Genomic DNA, 22,453 nt, shown 5'->3' on the forward strand with positions numbered 1-22,453 from the left:
AGAGAAGAGCCTTTGGGATGGAGCCTGCAGCTCCAGGGAAAGCAGCTCATGGATCAAAGAGAAACGGGGAAGGAGCTCTCCAGGCTCTGCAGTGCCAGCGAGGAGGAGGTCTGGACTCCTGGGGAGGCTCCTGCATCCCATCCCTGGGGCCAGGACCAGGAGGCTCCTGGGACGAGTCTACAACAAAAAAAGCTGCTCAAAAAACCTGCGGTTAGTGCGGGCAGGGCTGGGGCCGGCGGACACCTACAACCAAAGAGCCGGTTACGGGGAGAGGGGGCAGAGCAGCTCAGCATCCCGGCAAGCGCAGCCACGGCAGCGGGGCGAGCAGCAGAGGCAGCCGGGGAGCCCGGAGCTCGGGGACAAGCGGCGGTGACGCAGGGAGGGGACGGCGAGGCGGGAAGCAGAGCGGTGGCACCGTCCCCGCGCAGCCCCGCGGCCTCACCCACTGCCCAGCGCACCCAGGGCTCGGCCCCGCGACACCATCACTTACTAACTACGGGCAGGGCCACCTCAAAACCTGGCCACTTCAACATCGGGGCTGCAAGGGAAACAGAAGGCAGGTTGGAGGACGCCGCGACGCTTGATGGGAACAGAAGGTCGTGGTTAAGGAGAGACTTAAGGCCACGAGCCGGCCGGCAGGCCGAGAGCCCGCTGGCCACCCCGCACGCAGCGCTGGCAGGCAGAGGAAACAGGAGGAAAAAGAAGAAAAAGGAGGAAAAGTGGTGTTTGTTGAGTCGCTGGTGCTGTGAGGAGGGGAAGGAAGGGCACGGCCAGCCGGGAGCTGTGGGAGCGCAGCGGCCGGGCACGGCGGGGGCTGCGGAAGGGAGGGGGCGGCTTCCTTCCCCGCTCTGTGCCGGCCACCGCCGCTTTCCCAGCGCCGGGAAAGCGCAGCCGGAGCCTCGGAGCCTCGGCATGTGGCAGCAGGGGCAGCATCACCCCTCGGATGCTCAGCGAGGGGGAGCCGGCCCTAAAGCAGCTGTCGCTGCTCCCGCTCAGCGAAGCTGTTTAGTGCCGCAAAGGCAGCGTCCCCAGGGATGAGCAGGGAACAAAAACACGGCCTGGGAATGCGCGGTGGGCGATGCAGGCGGTGAGGGCAGCACACAGGCACGGCAGCCGAAAAAGACACCGAGGCCCAGCTCAATGCAATAAATAAAACTTTTATTCAAACAATAACTCAGTACAGGGCACAATTCTCTCTGGCTTTTAAAAAAAGGTTTTTCAGCACTTTACAATCTCCACACAGGCTTTGCTAGGCTGGGTTTGTGTTTTTTATGATTTTTTTTTTCCCCCTCTACATTCAGTCATTCATCGTGAAATATCCTGGGTTAAAAATCCTTAGCAAAATTCGGACATCGATGCAGGAGGGGCTCAGAACAGTGTGCCCGGAGGCGAGGAGATAACCCAAAAACTGGTCCGGGGTGGGGGGGGGTCTATTGCCAGCAATGTCCCAGTAAACAGGCAATGTCAGAGGTCTTAAAAATCACATCAGAAAAAAGCGTGAACAGCTTTGCAGTGGAGACGGCCACGGGCACTGGGAGGGCTATGGCCGGGCTCGTGCGGAGCGGGACCCCCAGGGCAGGCTGGGAGCCCCCCGGGCACTGCCAGGGCTGCCTCGCCCCAGCCCGGTTTGGGCACGCGAGCAGCCCTCGGAGCCCCAGCCCTAGCGTGAGGTAACAATACCTTGCTACAAAAAATATATATATATATATATTTATAAAACAACCAGGAGTAACACTTCCGGGGGGGTTCCCGCGGCCGGCGGGACCCCAGCCCAGAAGCAGCCCTTTCCCCGGGGCGGGAGCTCTGTGCCATCCGCTTCTCCCAAAGGATGGAAGCGGATCGGGCCCAGGGGGAGGCGCGGGGACGCTGCCCCCCCTCCGGGAACGGCATCCCGGGCGCGGGCATCCCGGATGCTCAGTAACAGTACGGACACCAGAGGCCATGCATATGTGATCCAGTCTGGGAGTTTGGTCCAGGCTCGTGCGGGGCGGCCGGCGCGGCCCCTGGGGGGGACAGTGCATCGCTAACATCACACGGGAGGACAAACACCGGGTCCCACTAAGTGACAACTGCGCCTGGGCTGCGAGCACAGGCCTGGCGGCAGTTTCTGCTTCAAAAAGGCTTCAGAAACAAGGGCACTGTGAACACCGGGGAGGGGTGAGAAGCACCATGGTTTCCTTGAAGATCACAAGAGTTTCAAATCCAAAAGAAGTAGAGAAAGAGAAACGAAAGGGAAGGAAAAAAAAAGGGGGGAGGGAAAGAAGCAGAAAGCTCTTCCAAGCAGCAAGGGGCCGCTGCGAGCCCAGGTGTCCTCACACCGTTGATACCAAACTGCCACTGCCGCTGCGGAACAAAGCACAGAGATGCCAGAGTGGCCGCGGGGCAGCACCGAGCTCACGGCACCGCGGGCGGGACCCTGCACGGCCACGGGCTCCACCCAGCCCCAGGAGCCAGACGGGGCAGCTCCGTTGCACAGGGGATGGATGAAGGAGGTGCTGGGGAAAGGCCCGGGAGCGTGGGCTCTCCGTGGCTTCCCTACCCAGGTGTGAGCCAGGAGGAGGTCGGGAGACGCGACTCTCTGGAGGAGCACGAGCTTGGGGACACCAGGCTGGCCCTGGCACCTGCCCTCCCTGGGTCCCCCCATCTCACAGATGAGACCTGGCCCCATCCCAGTCCCTGGGGAGCCCACGCAGGGACCCCTGTGGGGACACAGCCCCACGGCTTCACCCACAGCCAACACCAGGAGCTCGCAGGGAATGTGACAGCAAGGTGACATCTTACCTGTTGACGGACCTCGTCCCGTAGTCATCGAGACCCTGTGGGGAGGAGAGGAGGAAGCACAGTGAGGGACCTGTGGGCTGTGCCTGCTCAGGTGCCACCGGAGGGTCACACGAACAAACCAAAGTGCATCAGGACCCAGGGCCGAGAGCTGATGCATTTGGAGAGGAAAAGGAGATATGGAGATGATTGGAGTGGGATTCAGACAGCAGGGAGTGAAGTTCCACCACTCCCTGTAGGCTTTATCTGGCCAGACATGGAAAAGCGATTGCTGGGAGAGCCCTGCTCTGCTCTGCCCAGCCCCTCAGAGGAACAGAGCTCTGGCTGCTGCTGAGACTGTTGGAAAGGGGCTGCACGACTGAGAGACACCAGTGAAATGTTCTGTGGAAAGAGGGGTTGCCTGTATTCACTCCCACCAGAAACCCACAGGGTTTTGGACCATTTTCTCCTTTAGCCGGTGCTGAGCAGGCTTTGCAGGGAGGGACTGAGGGGCAGCTGGGGATCAGGCCTGGAGAACACCCCTCAAGGACATCCCTCCTTGAGCTAGGGCCTGCCCTGGGATGTGACTGGACCAGCTCTGCTCTCCATAACAAACATGGAGAAAACTCCAGGAAAGAGGGGGAGTCCCTGGCCTCTGAGCTGGCCATGCATCAGCAACCAGAGACCCACATTCCACCTTCCCAGGAATGCTCCCAGTCCCAAAATACCCACTCCAGCAGCAAATCCTGCTGGAAAACCCCAGCAAAACAGCAAGAAGTGGGGCTGTGCTTCCACCCCAGTACCTGCAGAGAGGAGCAGATCCCATCTGACCTGCCCTGTGGAAGGTTTGGTGCTCACTGCCCTTCTCTCTCCCTCCTCATCCTCTCCCCTCTGCCAGCACGTGATGCCAGCGTGGCTCATCCCAGCGTGCTCACTGTGGTGGGAGAGCTGCCCTACACCTGTAGCTCCCGGGTTAGGCTGATTCCACTGCTGTGCATTCTCCCTGGCTTGTTATCCAAGAAGCCCTGGGCTTGCTTTGGACACTCTGAGATCCTGTCCAGGATCTGCCCCAGTGTCCCCACGGGACTGTCACCGGCTTGATGTGGCACGTGCCAGAGAAAACACTTCCAGCTGCCTGTGAGCAGCCTGTTTCTGGTGGGAGACTCCCATGGAGTCAGCAAGTGTTGTCCTTTGGGGGTTTACGGGGCCATTTTGTGCCACTGCCCCCGTGCCTTGCCCGTTCCTCCCCATCCATGGGCTCCCTGCATCCCTTCCCCCCAGCAGAGGGGCTCGGCAGGAGCAGGTCCAGGCAAGGCACGCGGATCACCAGGCACAAAACGGCCAAACTTCCATAAATCCCAAGGGAAACATTGCAAGCGTCGGACTTACAGCTGTCGACCTAGTGTAAGGCTTGTAGTGAGCGGAGGGTGCTTGGCAGAGGCCACTGGAATAGTCTTTAATTGCACACCCATAGGGCATTAGGTAGTCCTAAAACAACGAACAGAGGTTGGAGAGCCGCCCTCGGCACCCCCAGGCATCCCGGGAATGGGAACGTTCCCACTCATCCCATCCCATCCCAGAGGGACAGGGAGCCGAGACCCCCGGCCAGCACAGCAGGGACAGTGCCCAGGGATCGGTCCAGCATCCCCCAGTGCTCAAACACCCCCCCAGAGTGGGAGAAGCTGGTGGGAGAGGCTCACCTGGGAGAAGGCGGGCACGGCCACGCTGTAGGGCCGCTGCTTGAAGGTGTTGCTGCCCTGTGCTGGGAAGGCCTGGGAGGCCATGCCATAGTCTGGTGGCGGGATGGAGATGTCATCCTTGTCCAGCAGGTTGCCAGTGCTGCTGCTCTTCCCTTGCTGCAGGCTGGGGGGCCCAGAGCAGAGGTGTCAGCTCCGTGCAGAGACCTCCAGGCCACCCATCCGCCATCCGCTCATGGCAAAAGCCACCCAGAGCCAGCAACCACCCCGCTGTGCTGTTATTCCTAAGGAATTCCTAATTCCCATCCCAAGGACACTCTGTCACCCCACACAATGCTCCTACCTGGTGTGGACCCGCTCGCTGCCATCATTGTCAAGGACCCGTGTGTAGGAGAAAGGAAACCAGCCCCTCCTGAAAGGCAAAGGGGGGGATGAGGCCAAACCCAGGTTTGCCCCAGAGGAGGCTGCTCCCCAGGACACCCAGCTCGCTCACATTTTGGTTTTCTCGCTCTCTCCGTAGTGCCAGCCGTCCCGGGCCTCGGGCACCAGCAGGGTGATGAGGTCTCCCTCCTTGAAGCTCAGGAGGGTGCTGTTATCCCCGGCAGCGTGAGAGAAAATCGCCTGCACCCTCGTCCGGCCATTCCTCTCGAGCCCGGCGGCCATGGAGCTGGAGCGTGGCAGTGTCTTGTTTTCAGCTGGGGGAACAGACACCAGTGGGTGCCCCAAATCCTGCAGCCCATCCCCAGGCACAGGACAGGTCCCCACCCCTCCTTATTTCAGCCCAGTTTGTGGTTGTACTACAACCCTCGGTGTGACTCACACCTTCCCCCTCACCAAGCAGGATCGGGCTCTCAGCATCACCCACCAGCCATGGCAAAGGGAGCAGGTTCCCTGTGCCACACTCCACAAGGTTTTCCTTCTGGAAATCCTGTGAAACCCCAGGGCAGAGCCCAGCTCCAGCATCTCCTAACGCTCAGATCAGAAGGCACAAGCAGCACTTAACACCGAAGGGATGCTGTGGTCACTGTGCCCCCACCAGCAGCACCCCCAAGAACCATCCCCACCCTGGAGCACCCTGGAGCTCCCTGGGCACTGGGTCCAGCAGAGGCAGCTCCAGGGCCCCCTGGCATGACTGGGGCCTCACCTGAGGCGTAGCTGTTTTTCGGTGCCACGTTTTTGCGAACTGGGAGTGTATTGGAGTAAGAGTCACTCAGCTGCTTCTGAGGCTGGGGAGGAGATAAAGATTTGGGCTGTGCTGGCTTCATCTCAGACCAGTGGTTGTACCCGTCGCTGTCAGAGCCCGAGACTCCGTTCATCACTGGCAGGGCCTCCTGTGCCGACATGCGCTGCGAGACAGGAGGGGAGGGGGACACAGAGGGCTTCATTAGGGCATCCCTGCAGCTCCAGAACATCCCTGCAGCTCCAGGAACATCCCACTGCAGCTCCAGGGAAATCCCACTGCAGCTCCCCAGTGGGATACAGCTCCAGGAAAACCCCTGGAGCTCCAGGAATATCCCACTGCAGCTCCAGGGCCGCTCCACTGCAGATCCCCAGTGGGACACAGCTCCAGGCACAGAGGCAACTTGGAGCTTTGTCCTGTTGGGTTTAGCTCCCAGCCAAACCAAACTGCTCTGGGGCAGCAGTGGGGTCTCCTCCATGGTATCTTACTGCTCTGAGCTCCCCTGAACCTGACAATTCCCTGCTGAGCTCTGTGCTCAGCTCATGTCCCCACATCAGCGGGACACCCTCTTCTGAAGGGTCCTTCATCCCAAGGGTCACTCCAGGCCTTTCCCTGCAGTTACTGGGGTACCTGGGTTCAGTCCCACAGCTCAGGGAGCAGCCTGGACAGGCAGGTCCAGCTCCTGGGTTCCCAAACAATGCCTGGGAGCCCCTGCTCTGCCAGAGCTCAGTGGGATGGGGTGGGACAGGCAGGTCCAGCTCCTGGGTTCCCCTGTGTTCCCCTGCTCTGCAGGGCTCAATGACTGTGGTGGAATGGGGTGGGACAGGCTGCCCGTGCCCAGGTCAGGCTCCTCCCCACACCCCAGGACGGCCCAGAGCTGCCATCCCTGCCATCAGTGACAGCCCATCCAAGGACAACTTGCCAAGGACAGCGGTGGCACCGGCCCGGCCTCGTCCCTCCGGCTTTGCTCAGAAGGGCAGGACAGCTCCAGCACAGGGATACTTACTCCTACAAAAGGTGCCAGCTCCGGGGGGACAGGGAGAGGTTTGGCACCAGGGATGGGATCAGAGATGATGAGGTTGGACTTGGATGTGGACAGAGGGCTGGGCATGATGGTGCCATTGCTGCTGGCAGCCATCTGCTGCATCAGCTGGATGGCGCGCTCTGGGATCTTGTTGGGGTCCGAGCAGGATTGCTGCCACAGCGGCAGCTTCTGCGTCAGCATCTCCTTCCCCTGCAAGAGCAAAACCAGGTGTGAGGGCACAGGAGTGCAGCTGGTGTGCCCCCCTTCCCCGGGCAGCACCACACGCAGCCAGGGCTGAGCTGGGACTGATTGATGGCTCTGTGTGTGGCACAGGTAAGATAACACCCAGGGACATGCTGCTCCCAGCTCTGATGGCACCAGAGCCAGGCAGGAATCGTGAAAAAGGGGAATGAGGGAAGGGAAAGGTAATCCAATCTCTCCCCATCAAGATATCCTGCGTGCAGCATCTCCAGGCTGCAGGGAGCAGGGCCCCACGTGGAGCAGAGAAATAAAACCAGGCTGAAACCGTGGCAGGGCACAGCCCATGCTCCAGGCTGTCCCCACATCCCCAGGGATGAGCTGCTTCCTTGGGGGGCTCAGCCCCAGCAGCCTGCAGGCCCCTGTGCTGCATCCAAGCCCCACTGCTCCCTGCCAGCAGTACCATGTTCCAAGGGGGAAACAGATGGAGCCAAACTTGTCCTTATTCACCCAGAATGTACCAGCACATCCCCCTGTGTGACTCAGAGGGGGAAGATGTCCCAGCCCCCTTGAGGTCCCTCCCAAGGGTGACCCGATGTCTCTGCTCTGCCTCATCTGGGGACAAAATGTGATCCTGCATATCAAAATCCCCCTTTAAATCCAATTTCAATGTCCCTGCATATTTCCCCAACACCGGCCATCAGGTCCAGCCTCATGATCCTGTGGAGCATCCTGCAGGAGCCATGGGCAGCAGCAGGATGGAGTTTTGAGCAGGACACACACCACACCATGGACAAGCCACCAGCGAAGTCCCTCCTGCAAAATCAGCCTGTGGGTGCTGCTGCAGCACGGTTTTGGTTCATTCCTGCTGACCAGCAGCCCTGGGAGGTGCTTTTCCTGCACTTCACCAAGCCAAGCGTGGATCCGTGCTGTGGATGTGCCAGGACAGAGCTGACTAATGCCAGCTCCCTCTCCTGCTCCAGTGCCAAGCGTGGTGGTGACAGATGGCTGCTGTGAGCCTCGGAGGGCGGCGCTGGGGAACAACCAGAACGCAGCACGAGGCTGCAGGAGCAGCACCAGCCCCTGTCTGGGTGGATCCTGCTCCACGCAGCTGCTGCAGCTCCCCAGGCGGGCAGGGGCAGCTCCAGCCCTGCTCCAGGGGCAGCCATGGGCACGAGGGATGTGGGGCTGCCATGGGCAAGGGGGATTTGGAGCAGCTGCTCCTGCTGGGGAGGATCTTCCCTGGAGTCACCTGCTGGTCACCACCCCCTCGGTCCCTGAGTGTGTCCCTGTGTCTGTCCCCTATGTGTGTGTTCCCTGAATGTGTCCCTGTGTGTGTGTGTGTCCCTGTGCATGTGTCCCTCTCTCTGTCCCCTATGTATGTGTCCCTGTGTCTGTCCCAGGGTGTGTGTCCGTGTGTGTGTCCCTGTGTCTGTCCCGCTGTGTGTGTCTGTCCCTGTGTGTGTCCCTGTGTGCGTGTGTGTCCCTGTGTGTGTGGGGGGGGCTGCACCAGCTGTGGTTTTCGGGATCTCAGGCTGTTCTATGGGGTGCAGCACCCACACAGTGCCAGGGCAGCCAGGGCTGGCTCTGGCGGTGCCCCTCACTCACCTTGGCATGGTAGGTGATGGCGCTCTTGGCCACCGCGCACTGCTTCTCCACCAGGAAGCAGAACCGCCGCCTCTCCTCCGTCAGAGCTGTCTTGTAGCCATCAGACACGTAGTTCTCCAGCTCCCCTTGCTTGTTGCTGATGGCTTCGATGTACTGCGAGAGAGAGAGGAGCAGGGAAGGGGCTGCTGGCAGTGCCATGGGGCAGGCAGTGCTGCAGAGAGGGGCGGGAGGGACCCTGGCATGGGACAGACACAGGGACAGACAGAGGGACACACACACAGGGACACACACCCAGGGAAACACACAGGGAAATGCACAGGGACACACACACAGGGACACATACACACCCAGGGACACACACACACCCAGGGACAGACACAGGGACACACACGTGTGCCTGCACACCCCCCAGCCCCTTACTCATGGCAGCCCCCACGCGGAGCTGACTCAGCCGTGGGTGCCCAGCACGAGCTGTACCCGCAGCCCCCGCTCAGCACCGGGCACGGGGGTGCCCCGGGGCTGGCAGGGGCTCCCACAGCCCCCGGCTCAGCCTGGCACAAACCAGGGCAGATGCCTGCTCTGGCATCGCCCGGGCTGTGCCGGGTCCCTGCCCGCTGCTGAGGGGTGGCACAGGGACCTGGCACACACGGGGGTGCCAAGGGGACCCTGCCACACACAGGGCCACCAGCACCCCTGAAACTGCCAGCAGTGCCTTCAGCCTGTATTCACCACAGAGGACACAGAGGTGGTGCTGGGCAGTGCCACACGCTGGCACAGGGCGCCCTGGCTGTGCCCTGGTGCCACACCTGGGCTGGCAGACACGGTGGCCCTGCCAGGCTGGCAGCTGGAGGCTCCTCTGCTGGCTCCTGCTCTCCTGTGATGGTGCCAGCACGGCTGTGCCACACTGGGCTCTGCCAGCACCACACCTGGCACAGCAGCAGCACACGGGGGAACCCCCAGCTGCTTTGCCCTGTGTGATGGAAAGGTGGCACAGGGGACTCCAGGGACAGCACCAGCCTCCCTGAACACACGAGGCGCCCCCAGCTCCCTGACCTGGCCACTTTGCCCTCCCTTCATCCCTTGGGATGCTGCCAGCTCCCAGCTGCCCTGTGGCACCAGGGGAGCAGCCCTGAGAGCAGCACCTCCTGCCCATCCCTGTGCCACACTGTGACACCTCCCTGCCACCACCTCTGCCCTGGGACAGTGGCACCATGACACTGAAAAGCCCCAACAGCCCCAGCCCAGGCAGGACTGGACCTGCTTCAGGCAGCCCAAGCTTCTCTGAGCTGGGAATTAAACTGGAAATTCAGCGCCCAGAGCAGCTTTGCTGCTTCTTCACGGGTATCAGTTATTTTTAGCATGCTACAATATTTATTAAGAGATACATAAAATGGAGCAAACCAACAAAAGCAGCAAGATTCGGTGACATCCCAGACTTCAAAGGGGGATTATTTTGGGGCTGGACCTGCTCCTGGCTCCCACCCTGCTCTGAGCACTCCCTGAGAGCAAGACCCAGTGCAGGGTTGTGGCCAGCAGCTTTTGGGTCTCCCCACATTGCACCAACCCGGGTGAGAGAAAGAGCACCAGTGAGACATGGATTAAAACCCCATTTTGCAACCAACGCCGTATTTCAAAAGAGAATTTTCCCCACCAAAATGAGAAAATCCAGGGCGAACGCCCGTGGCCATGAGGAGGAATCAGCGAAGGGAGCTGGGCTGATGGCTCTGGGCACACACAGGGGGAAGGGATGGAGGTTTTGGCATCACCCCAAAGCAGAGGCACAGGGCATGGCACTGGGAATGCCAGGCAGCACCAGGCTGTGCTGGGGCAGCGTGGCACAGGAGGAGGCAGCAGCAGCCCCGGGCACACAGAGCCCCCAAAGGAGAGGAGGAGGAGGAGGAAGCGCTGGGGAAGGCTCCTGCAGCGGGCTCAGGACGGCAGCAGCCGCCTCCTCCCGGGTATTATTAGCCTGGAACAGCTCAGGGACAGAGCCCAGAGGCAGCAGCCTGGCAGTGGTGATGGGAGCTGGGGAGTGGTGCCCCAGTGCCAGCCCCAGTGCCAGCCTGGAGAGCCCCCAGCCCCCCCCGGTGCCAGCCTGGAGAGCCCCCTGCCCCTCCAGCTCAGCCCCACTGTGCCTGGGATGCACCAAGCCCTGCTGCCCACACTCATCCACACCAGGGGCAGCTCCACAAGAGGTTCTACCCCAGGAGAAGGGGCAGGAGAGCTCCCCCTCCTGCAGAGCCCCGTTTCTGGAAGGGAAGCACACCCCTGACAGCGCCCGAAATAGCAGGAGCACACACGGACCCCGATCCCCATTCATTTAATTAATTTAATTCTCCCCCAACATCCTGTCTAATTTACTAACTGGGCCACCAAGAAGGAGAAGGTGAGGAGTGAGAAGAGCTCAGCTGCAGCTGATTTGGCTCAGATTCCCTGCAGGATCCCCATGCCTGGGTCAGGCACGGCTCCAGCCCAGACACCACACACGGAACAGGGAGAAGCCCTGATCCTGGCAGCGTGAGGGCTCCAGCTCCCAGCAGCATTTAAATCCACAGGTCCAAGCCTTATTTACAGCCCGGGCTGGTTTTGCAAGGCTGCTGCTGATTGCTGAGCTGAGCAAGGCTTGTCTGAGCCAGTCGGAACACGCCGCTCCGCAGCGCAGAGCCCACGCTCCAAACTTAGTGCTCAGAGCTTTATATACTCCATGGAAATGTGCTCCTGTGCCACGGATTTACCCAGAGCCCAGCTTTACACGCTGTTCCAGCACAAAATGGCGAGCCACACTCCTTGTTCACGAGGTGGTGTTCAGTTTGGGTTCGCTCACATTGACAGTGGGCTGTCAGATAACGCTCAGGAAGGCAAATTTAAATCAAAAGCCTGTTAAACATGCCAGATGCACGGGGGGAAAGCAACACATGAAGCACAGTGTGAGATCTCGGGGCTGCACTCCAAGGAGAAGCTCTGCCTTGCCCAGGAGTGAGGCTTCACCTGCAGCCAGGTGCCCACCAGGACCCCAGGGCTGCTGCTCTGGTCTCCATTCCCAGAAATGGGGGAATCTCAGCCACCCCACCCTGAAGCACAGCCAAACCTCTGCAGCTTGGCATGCCCTGATCCCCTGACAGGGCTGGGGGAAGGGGCTGCCCTGCCAGGCTCAGCAGCTTCTCCAAAACCCCCCTGACAAGCACAAAGCACTCCAGCACTGTAAACGGAGACCTTGACTGATTGAGGTTGTCAGCTTCAAACTCACACGTTGAGAATCATCTAAATAAAATCCCTGGTTGGAAGGAGGAGAGAGAAACCCCACTTGTGATCTGAGCAGGGCTGGTGGCTGTGCCCAAAGCCAGGGCACACACCAGAGCCACCCAAGAGCTCCAGAAAATCTTTTCTGGGTTTCTAGGTTGGAGAGGCCTCAAATAACTCCCCCGTGCCGCGCCCCCCTCCCGCATCCACTTCCAATGCAGCGGGAGCTGCTGACCTAATTAGCAGTGTCAGCACGTGGGGCACAGCCCTGGGCACTGGGAGCCTGCCAGGATGTGCCACGGGGCCAGGCTGGCACAGCCAGGGCTCCTGGGGCACCCCTGGGTATGGAGGGGCTCAGCCAGGGACCCCCAGAGTGGGCACAGGAGCGGGGCTGGAGCCACAGAGGGCAGTGCCAAAGCCACCCTGCCATGGAGGGCAGTGCCTGTGCCACCCCTGCCATGGAGGGCAGTGCCAAAGCCACCCTGCCATGGAGGGCAGTGCCAAACCAGGCTGGGTCACCCCGTGGGTCAGACAGGGAATTAGGAGCAGCAGATGAAAAGGGAACGAGCTGCTGCCAAGCCACAGCTTGGGCAGCCACTGATGTCTTGCACAGAAAGGCAGGGAGGGCACACAGACCTGGCAGGGAGGGCACTCAGCCCTGCCACCTCCCCAAGGCCAGCACGGTGACAGCTCAGGGGATGGAGATCAAGGAGCAGCTGAGAAATGTCGAGCCCTGAGCTGCAGGAGCACACTGCAGGATCACACACTGCTGTCAGTGCAGGTGGAGCAGCTCCAGCCCAGCCTCTGAAAGCACAGCCTGGCTGGGAAATGAGTTCAGAGCTGCCATCCCAGCCAGGAACGTGCAGACACAGGGAACAGGAGCCAAGGGCTGAGCTCCACACAGAAACCATCACTCCAGATCATTCCTGGTGTGTTTGGCACCCAGCAGGCTGAGCCAAGGGCCAGCCCCAGGGACAAGAGGGGACTCCCAGCAGGCAGGAGCTGCCCTGGGGTCACCAGCACAGCCCAGCCCTGAATTTTGGGGCCAGAAAGCCAAGGGGAGCACGTGGCAGCAGCAGCAGGAGGGATGCAGGGCAGGGAGGGGCTGTGCCCACTGCAGCTCTCGTACCAAGGAAGGATTGGTCAGGACCAGTGGCACAGAGCAGTGAGAAAAGAGAAAGGAAAGGTCAGGGGAGGGAGAGGGCTGTGCTGGATCGATGCAGGAGCCTGAAATACCTGGAAGGAGTAAACACAGACAGAAGGGAGGGTTTGCTTAGGCAGCCATGAGGGAGAAGAGCTAGAAATGGGATAGGATTAAAAAGAAGTTGGGATGGGGAAGGGCATCTGAGCAGGCAAACCTGCTGAAACCCCAGCACAGCACAGAGGCAAAGTGAGCAGAGCAGGGATGCTCAGCCCGGAGAGCTTTTCCTCATTCCCAAAATGCTGCTTGTGGGGCAGCTGGCGGGGCCTGGAGCAGCCCCAGGGGTGGCACTGTCCCCTCCTGCAGCCCCCCAGCCCTGTGTGCCACCCAGAGAGCTCAGGTGCTGTGTCCAGCCAGGCACGGCAGTGCTGGATCCCAGTTTGGGGCTATCCCAGCCTCTCCCAGAGCCAGGAAGGAGAGCAGAGCTCGGGATGAGCCCTGACCCAACCTCTCCTGTGCTATGGCAAATAAAACAGCCCTACAGCAGGGAATGGCCACACACAGCCCAAACACATTTCCCTGCCTTCTGTGGGGTCACTGACCCTGCAGGAGCCCCCCAGAACCACAGCAGAGCCCTGCAGGTTTAACAACCTCCCCCTGCCCCGCTCAGCACCAGCCCCCGGGCAGGAGGGAAGCCCTGATGTGCTCCCCAGCAGCCTCCCCTGCTCAGCTCTGCGGGATCAGAGCTGGGCCACGGCTGCTGATAGACATCCAGGGTGAAGGGAAAGGCAGAGCAGGGGAGCCAGGGGAGGCAGCCCCAGAGCTGGGCACGCCAGGCTGCCCCCCTCCCCTGGGCAGGGCTGTCTGCCCTCGTTTGTCACATCTGCAGCAGCCCCAGCCCCGCACACATGGGCTGTTACATAAAACCCTGAGAGCAGAGCAGCAGGGGAACGCTGGCTCCAGCCAGCCTCACCCTCCCCTGCCCCAACCCTTCCCCAGTGCAGGGACAGCCCGGATCAGCAGCTCAGTCTGCACAGATCTGGTACCGAGTGCTCATGGCACAGCCCTGAGCTGCACAGGCACCCCCAGGAACATCCCTGGATCCAGGGGCAGCCACAGCTCCTCTGGCACCCTCTGCCAGGGCCTCACCCCTGACAGGAATTGGAATTTCTGCCCCATATCCACCCCTGCCATCTGACAGCGGGGAGCCATTCCCCCTGTCCTGTCACTGCAGACCTTGTCCAAGGTCCCTCTCTTGGAGCCTCCTTAGATACTGGAAGGGATTTCTCTCTTCTCTCTTCCCCTCCCCGGGTTTGGTACATGTCCTCCCTCAGCCTAAATCCCAGCCAAACCTGGACAGAGTCACCTGGAGCTGCTGAGCTCGGAGTCCTTCCCCATCTGACTTTCACACAAACCTCATAACCTGGTTTGTGCAAACTCCCTGCCATTTCCAGCTTCCTGACCTACACCTAAAATTATTTCTCCTGGTGGGAATACCCCAAATGAGGTTTCAATGACAAAAGTTGATAAAACCCCACAGGTTATTTGGCACAGTGGTGTTTAAAACATTGCCATGGGTGAAGGCAGGGGCTGAGCTGGGCCCCCTCTGCCCACCCAGGGTCACCCACTGCCACCTGGGCCAGGCAGAGCCTTTCAGGACAAACACCCAGCCCCAGCCCTGCTATTTACGCTGAATCACAGCCAGTTTAGTCTCAGCCCCATGCAGAAATCCAATTGCTCACAGTGCTAATATGATTTGATAAATACTTTGAACCAACATAACTTCATTGCTGAGCTGCTGATTCAATCCAGGTCCCAAACCCATCATGACCTTGATTTCATGGCCTGATCACAACCAGCCCTTAATGAAATTACAGCACTTGAGCTTCCTTGGCGATTGTTTAATCTTAATATTGTTCTCATTCTTCTCCATCAGAGATGTGAAGTGAGTGGGGTTGGTTTGTTCTCCTGCTTTTCAGCAGGGTCAAGCCCCATCTCAGTCCCTCCACGAGGAAGATGAGGCACGTGAGGCTCCCAGCCCTCACTCCTTGGGTGGAACAGCAGCTCAGGGCTGATTCCCAAGGAATAAAAGCCTGGCTGAATGTGGCACTCAGCAGGAACAACCCCAAGCACAGCATTGCTGCTGCCCAGGGAGCTGGGACAGCACTCCTGCAGCCCTTGGAGCTGTTCTGAGCTGCTCAGTGAGGCTGGGCTGCAGACCAGGGGTGTTTGAACTCCTCATGCTGCAACACTCATTGGGAGAACTCCCCCAAAAAAAGCAGTAGGAGACAGGGGCCAGGTGATGTGGGACGTGCAGACAGCCTGCACCAGCTCTGTGCATGCCATGAGGGCTGGTGCAGCTCAGGAGAAGCCTCCTGCAAGAGCCTGTGAGCATCTCACCCCCTCCAAAGCCTCTGCTGGGTGCAGTCCCTGCTGGGTGCAGTCCCTGCTGGGTGCAGTCCCTGCTGGAGCCCAGGGTGCATTTCTGCTTTACACAGGGGAACAGCTGAATGGAGCAGGTGAGAATGGAACAGCAGGTGAGATGTCTGTGCTCCTGCCCTGGGCTCTCTGATCCAGCAGGGTGGGAACACAGCCAAGGGCTGTTCTCAGCCAAAAGCAGGGCCAGGGTGGCCCCAGAGCTGCTCTGACTCTGGCAGACATTACATAAACCCGGGGTCCCCGCAGGACAGTGCTGGCAGCACGTGTCCCCTCTCCCTGGCAGCCGGTGACAAGCCGTGGTCACTGCACAGGCGGTGCAGAGGCAGAAAGGAGCCAGCTCTGCCTCCTGCAGCATTAAACACGGAGGGAGATGATGACAGAGCACCAGACTCCTGGCTGGCAGCTGCTCCAGCAGCTTCACAGGAGCAGCCTCCATTAGAGCAGGATGTGACTGCTGCCTCCAAGGAGGTGACACTTCCCCTAGCAGCAGCTTCTCCCACGAGGAGAGAAGGAACCGGGGCATGAGGAGAGTGCAGCAGCCCTGGCTGGTGGCTCTGCGCTCCCCAGGCACAGCCTGGAGCAGCAGCAGCATCCAAACCATCCCCAGGGCCTTCAGCACTCCCACGACACACCAGGGGTCTGGCAAGGGGCCACAGGGGTGGCTTGGGGCCAGCTCAACAAACCATGCAATGCAGGGTGCCACATCCCCAGCACAAACATCACTCTGCCAGAGACTAAATGCCACCAAATGCCACCAAATTCACCCCCAGGAGCACCCCCAGTGTCCAGGTCCCTTTCAGCAGACACAGATCTCTGACATGTGAAGAACAGACCCTGGTGCCAACATCACACACACACCCTGCCCTGGGCACAGGGCCAAGCCATGCCTGGCTGCAGGAATTCACCTCCCCCTGCCCAGGCACCCCTGGTGCCACCATGGCTCAGTGCCCGCAGCTCCTGCAGCAGCTCCCACTGCCAGCCTGGGCACCCTGGGGCACCAGGAACCCCTGGAGATCCCTGGATGGGGCCAAGGGCACGGTGAGGAGGGCACAGAGGGCACAGCAGAGGGCCCAGGGCACAAACCCCTCCTGTGGATCCCACGAGTGCCACAGCCCCTGGGCACTGCCAGGATGTGCCCAGGGTGCCCCTCAGGGAGAGCCAGGGCTGGCTCCCTCTCAGTGGGAGCTGTGCCTCCCCCTGCCCACCCCCAGCACACATCACACTGCTCTGATTCACCACTGCCACCCCCGCAGGAGGGGGCACAGGCACAGAACACACACAGCAAAACACCAGAAAACACCAGAACACACCAAAAACCCCTCCTGGGCACCATGGAGCAGGCAGAGCAGGAATTCATGCTCCTGGGGCCATTGCTGAGGTGACAGCAGTGGGACAGGTGGCTGCAGCAGGGGCAGGCAGCTCCAGCCCCACCCTGCCCTGTGCCCATGGGCACAGCCTGTGCCAGGGCTGGCTGCCACCCCCTGCCACCCACAGCCCCCAGCAAAGCCTTCCCCGGGGCTTTGGCACAGCCCCACCACCCCCAGGGGTGTCCCCAGCCCTACCTGCAGCTCCCTGTCCCCTCTGGTGTCCCCCAGTGTCCCCAGCCCTACCTGCAGCTCCTTGTCCGAGTACTTCTGGGGGTTCTTGCTGCCCTGGCTCTTCTTGCGCAGCTTCTTCAGCTCAGCCTGGCACTTGTCCAGCGAGTCCCCCTTGCTCCTCTGCTCGGTCTGGTATTTCTTCAGCGCAGCCTGGAACCACAGGGGACACCTCTGAGCCCTCCCAGTGCCAGGGGGGACAGGAACGGGCACAGCCCTGGGACAGGGGCACCCCCAAAGCCCAGGGGGCACACAGGGGACACAGGGGGCACTGTCCTGGGTGTGGTGACACCAGTGACACCTGTGAGCAAAAAGGGGAAAACAGGGGGAGTTTTCTGGGGGGGGGTGACACCAGTGACACCCAGCTGTGACCAGGGGAACCCCCAAACCCAGGGGGCACACAGGGAGCACTGTCCTGGGTGTGGTGCCACCCAGCTGTGGCTCGCTGTGACACAGGGAGCAGTGCCAGGGCAGCCCCAGGGCAGTGCCAGACACACAGACACACAGACTCACAGACAGACACACAGACTCACACTCAGGTACCGGGAGTCCAGCTCCACCTTCTGCTCCAGCTGTGTCAGGAGCTCGTTGTGGAAGGACTTGAGCTGCAGGGAGACAGGAAACACACAGAGATTGCTTGGGGGGCACTGGGGGCACTGCAGAGGGGCTGCAGGGCTCAGAGAGGATGCCCAAGCACTGCAGAGCCTTTGGAGCTCAGAAGGCCATGGCAGAGGGGCTGCTGGCATCTGGACAAGGCATGGAAAGCATTTCCCGCTGCGAGGGGCCCTGGCACACCAAGCTGGGCACTCACCATCTCCTCCAGCTGGTTCTGGATCTGCCTGTGCACCTCGGCCATCTGGAAGAGCACGTCCCCTGCAAGACAGCACAGGGAGGGCGTGAGGCACCGAGCCCAGGGGACAGCCAGGGCTGGGGCAGCAGCCAGGAGGGGTCCCCAGCCACACCTGGGGTACCCCTGTGCCCACCTTGTGGAGCTGCAGGGAGCCAGTGCTCACCTGGGACACTGGGACAAGCAGGCAAAGCTTGGGAGGCAGGGGGGGAACCAGGAGCAGGACCCCAAATCCAGGGGCAGCCCATGATCCCCTGGCCAGCACAGGGACAGGGACAGGACAGCCCTGGCACTCAGAGCAGGGCACAGGACAGGCACAGCCCTGGCACAGAGCAGGGAACCAGGACCAGGACCAGAAAACCAGAACCAGAACCAAGACCCCAAATCCAGGGGCAGCCCTTGCCCCCCTGGCCCAGCACAGGGACAAGGACAGGGACAGGACAGCCCTGCACCCAGAGCAGGGCACAGGGCTAAGCCCTGGGATCCCCACTGCAGCCACGGAATCCCAGCTCTGTTCTGGCACTTCCTTTGATTTTTCTGACTTTCCCCATGCTGCAGCCCCACGCCCAGAGCTGTTCCTGCAGGAAGGGCTGTGTCCTGCCCCAGCAGCAGCCCAGACACACTCAGGAGCATCCTTCAGGAGCAGAGCCAGCACCAAGAGCCCTGTGAGTGCATCAGAGCGAGCCTGGGGTCAGCCCAGCCCTGTCAGCTCCTCTCAGGGCTGGCTCTGGAAGCTTTTCCTCCCAGCATGGCAGGCTGCAGCTTCCCAGGAGGCTCCCAGCCTCTGTGGGGCTGTTTGTACATGCAAGGCAGCATCTCCCTGGAGTGAGGGAGGAGTGGGAGCCTCCCCCAGCACAGCTGGGCCAGCCCCAGCCTGTCCCCAATGTCCCCCCATGTCCCTGGCACATGAGCCATGTCCCAGCTGAGTGTCAGCACCCCCAGGTGACCAGGAACAACCTGCCTGCGCTCCCCTGCCTGCAGCAACCCATGCTCTGCACCACACTCTGCGTCCCAAACCCTTCTGCAAACATGAAAATCCCATCCTGGGCAGGCTCTGCCCCCTCTGCTGCAGTGCCAGGGCCACTGTCCCCTGTGCCCCCTGAGCTGCAGCAGTGCCCAGGGTGCCCCACAAACGAAGGGAGAGGTGCCCAGGGGGTCCCACAAAAGGACCTGCATACTGTGAGCTGCTTCACAAAACCCTACAGGCCATGGGAGACTGAGACATCTCACCCCAAAGCCAGCCCAGAGCTGCAGGGATGACGGTAAACTGTGACTGAGCAGCAGGATTTGAACTGAATCCCCTAAAACACATTGTGAATTCCCACAGGGCACCTCTGCCACCCCATACCTGCACACTGTGAGCTGCTTCACAAAACCCCACAGAGCATGGGAGACTGAGACGTCTCACCCCAAACCCCGCTCAGAGCTGCTAAACTGTGGCTAAGGGATACCAGAGAAGCTGGGAAGCCTCAACAGCCCAAAATCCGCCTTGCAAAAGAGCCCGTGGCACTGTGAAATTGTGGGGGACACCCCAGGGCGGCAGGGATGGGGCTGGGGCTGTGTCCCAGCCCTGGCAGCAGCACAGCCACCCACAGCAGGGCCGCTCCCATCAGCTGCCACAGGGATTTGGGGACATCCCCCTGCGCTGTCCCTGTGCAGCAGGACAGAGCCCAGGCCAGCTGGGAGCTGCCAGGACACACATCCTGCAGGTGGGGAAGCCGGGGAGCCTCTCAGGGTACAAAGAGAGCCCGGCACGGGGAGGAGGAGCTGCAGCTCAGGGCTGACTCACAGTATCGCCCTGGAGAGGAACCACAGCAGCACGGAGGGCCCTGCCCTTCCACACCCACCCACAGCGGGCAAACAGGTTGTTCCACATCCCTGCTGGCACCAGGACAGCCAGCTCGGCCCCTGCAGAGGGTGCAGCGGCAGCCCAGCTCCCCAGGGTTTGCTCTGCAGCTCTCAGAGACTCGGGGTTATCTTCTGACCCCCCTGTAAAACAGGACGTGGGGCATTTCTAATGGAAACACCAAGGATCATTAATCAAGGAGTTAAACTGCTCACAGGCAGAAGGTGGGCAGGGCTGGCTGTCCTGCAAGGGTGGCAGGAGATGGTGCCCAGTGCCAGGGGAACATCTCCCAGCACCAGCACCCTGGCTATCCCAGGATCACGGCCAGGACTTGGGCACATCCCCTAAAAACCAGCCAGCACTAACCCTGCTCACACAGCACCTCGGTGCTGGGGATCTGATGCAGCCAAATTTGAGGCAGAACCAGCACAGGCAGAGGTGGCACCTGGGCCAGGCTGTAAAGGTGGAACCAGTGACCCTGAGGGCTCTTCCAGCCTGAGCAATCCCACTGGGAACTCCTGCAGGGTGTTCCTGTGTATTTTTGTGTTCCCCCAGAGCAGCACAGCGTGCCCCAGGCTCAGAGCAGCCCCTTCCAGCCCAGGCTCTGAGCTGCAGGATCCATCCGTGTGCAGGGGGAAGGAGACAGCGTGGGGAAACAACAATCAGCTCGGGGGAACCATCAGCTTGGGGAACCATCAGTGTGGGGGAACAACCAGCTTGGGGGAACCATCAGTGTGGGGGAACAACCAGTTTGGGGGAACCATCAGTGTGGGGGAACCATCAGTGTGGGGAAACAACCAGGCTGGGGGAACAACAATCAGCTTGGGGGACCCACCAGCTTCTCCTCTGCAGCTGACTCATCCCTTTCTTCTCCACCAGGGTTTCACTTCTGCCAGCCCAGAGGACTGGGCCATGTGCTGATAACCCACCAGCCCCGCCTGGCACTGCCCGAGGCGATTTTCCTTTGTTTATTAACACACCAGGTAAAGGGAGCAGAGCAGCTTCCCAAGGCAGCCTGGCTGGGGCTCCCAGATCATGGTAACCGGTCCCATCAGGCTGGGCAGTGGCCACCGAGCCTTCCAGCAGGGATACAGCACTGGGATGCACCCCTGGGATGTTCTGTGCCTCCCACAACCCCCCTGGATGGGGCCAGTGCTGGGTCTGTGCCAGGATGGACAGCCCAGCGAGCCCCCAGTGCTGTGCCAGGAGCTGTACTGGTGGCACTGGTTAATTCAGAGCTGTACTGGTGGCACTGGTTCATTAAACCCCCACATTGCCCAGCCCAGCCTGTGTGACCCGACCCCTCCGGCACCCTGGCAGCTCCAGAGGGGCAGCAAAGCCCTCCAGGACCTGGAGCTGGCCACAAACCCCCTGCCCAGAGCTGCCAAGCCCCACCATGCTGAGGGAGGGCAGAACCCAGCCCTGGGCACACACAGGGACCCCTCCATCCCCCTGGGCACACACAGGACCCTCCATCCCCCCAGCACAGGTCCAGGGGACCCTGGGAGCTGTCACCATCAGCAGGGAAGGTGACACCCAAACTTTGCACACCTCTGCCACAGGCTGGGAGCCCCAGCCAGGCCACATGGGCCTCACAGATGCTCATTCACAACCCTGCTCCTCCTCCTCCTCCACCCACAAACACAGGTGGTGAGAACCAGCCTGGACTGGCTGCTCCTCATGGCAGGGATGGAGGCAGCAGAAAAACCCATCCAAGGCAGCAGAAAGCTGGAAAAGCCCTTCCCAAGGCAGCAAAGGCTTTCAGAGGGCTGTCCTGTGTCTCTGCACCCTCATTCCTGCAGCCTCCCTTCCTCCAGCAGCACAAAGCTGTCACCCACAAGGTCTTAGGTGCCTTGTTAAGCCCAAATTTAAAGGATCCCCAGCCAGGAGCTCACCTCCACAGCAGGGACACTGCCACAAACCACAGGAAAACATTTCCTGGAGCTCTGTGTCCTCCTGGGCACTGCCCTGACTGGGTCCCAGTGGGCACCTGTGGGATCCATCTCCTCCCCTATCCACCCCTGTGGGATCCATCTCCACACCCGTGGGATCCATCTCCTCCCCTGTGGGATCCATCTCCTCCCCTCTCCACACCCGTGCAGGGCAGGAAGGACCTGCCCAAAACGCCCCCCCAAATCCAATAAACAGGTTAATCCCTGCTCCCAGGGGATCTGGTGCAGCACAAAGCCTCTGAAGCACCGGGAGCAGGACAGAGCCCGGAGCCAGGGATGGCCCTGAATCCATGGAAATGTCCCAGCCAGGCTGGACAGGGCTTGGAGCACCTGGACAGTGGAAGGTGTCCCTGCCCATGGCAGGGGTGGGGCTGGATGAGCTGTGAAATCTCACCCAAGCCATTAAGGTGCCACATCCCGATTTTAGCGTGGAAATAAAAAGCCATTGTGTGCCAGGGGCTCCTTTCAGCTCCACAATGGCTCGGTAATTGCTGCCTGTGCTGCCCTTTCACAGCTGCCGTGTCACCCAGGGCAGCTGCACTCCGCCAAGGCACCTCCCAGACACCAGAGCTGAGCAAAATGCACCTCCCAAAATGCACTCCCAGCCCTGGAGGAGCTGCTCAGCCCCAGATCCCGGGGGAAACGCTCCAGCTCCGCTCTGCAGCACAAGAAAACCCCTCCCCATGACTTTGCCATGGCCCAGTTTTGAAGAAGGACAAAAGAAATGACATTTTGAGCAGCATCCAAGGGAGCCAGGCAGGAGCTGGGCAAGGGCCAAAGTCACCTGAGGACTCGTGCAGGAGGCTGGAGCTGTTGGAAGGGGCTGCTGGGCAGACACAGGCTCCTCATTTCAGATTATCCTCCCCAAAACCACCACGAGCACCAAGGGGTGAAGAACAGCCCAGGGAGCCTCTCAAGGGCACAGAGCC

General features: G+C 60.8%; 1 protein-coding gene across 5 annotated transcripts in view; it reads right to left on the reverse strand.

Moving 5' to 3' along the window:
* The window catches only part of BAIAP2 (BAR/IMD domain containing adaptor protein 2), a 38,322-nt gene that overhangs the window by 2,874 nt on the left and 12,995 nt on the right, over positions 1-22,453 (reverse strand). Inside the window, exons 4-14 of one of the 5 annotated variants that reach the window (XM_030962280.1) lie at positions 17,691-17,752; positions 17,413-17,484; positions 16,895-17,032; positions 8,465-8,617; positions 6,641-6,868; positions 5,599-5,800; positions 4,948-5,149; positions 4,798-4,866; positions 4,458-4,620; positions 2,782-2,816; positions 491-538 (exon numbers count right to left, since the gene is read on the reverse strand). In XM_030962280.1, the coding sequence (XP_030818140.1) occupies positions 511-538; positions 2,782-2,816; positions 4,458-4,620; positions 4,798-4,866; positions 4,948-5,149; positions 5,599-5,800; positions 6,641-6,868; positions 8,465-8,617; positions 16,895-17,032; positions 17,413-17,484; positions 17,691-17,752 (1,352 nt within the window). In that variant the 3' untranslated portion in view covers positions 491-510. Of the gene's footprint in view, positions 1-490; positions 539-1,137; positions 2,344-2,781; positions 2,817-4,457; positions 4,621-4,797; positions 4,867-4,947; positions 5,150-5,598; positions 5,801-6,640; positions 6,869-8,464; positions 8,618-16,894; positions 17,033-17,412; positions 17,485-17,690; positions 17,753-22,453 lie in introns of those variants that run through there. The other 4 variants (XM_030962282.1, XM_030962278.1, XM_030962281.1 and 1 more) reach the window with 4 other exon arrangements.

The sequence above is a fragment of the Camarhynchus parvulus genome, chromosome 18 (assembly GCF_901933205.1).
Source record: "Camarhynchus parvulus chromosome 18, STF_HiC, whole genome shotgun sequence".
Taxonomy (NCBI): Eukaryota; Metazoa; Chordata; class Aves; order Passeriformes; family Thraupidae; genus Camarhynchus; species Camarhynchus parvulus.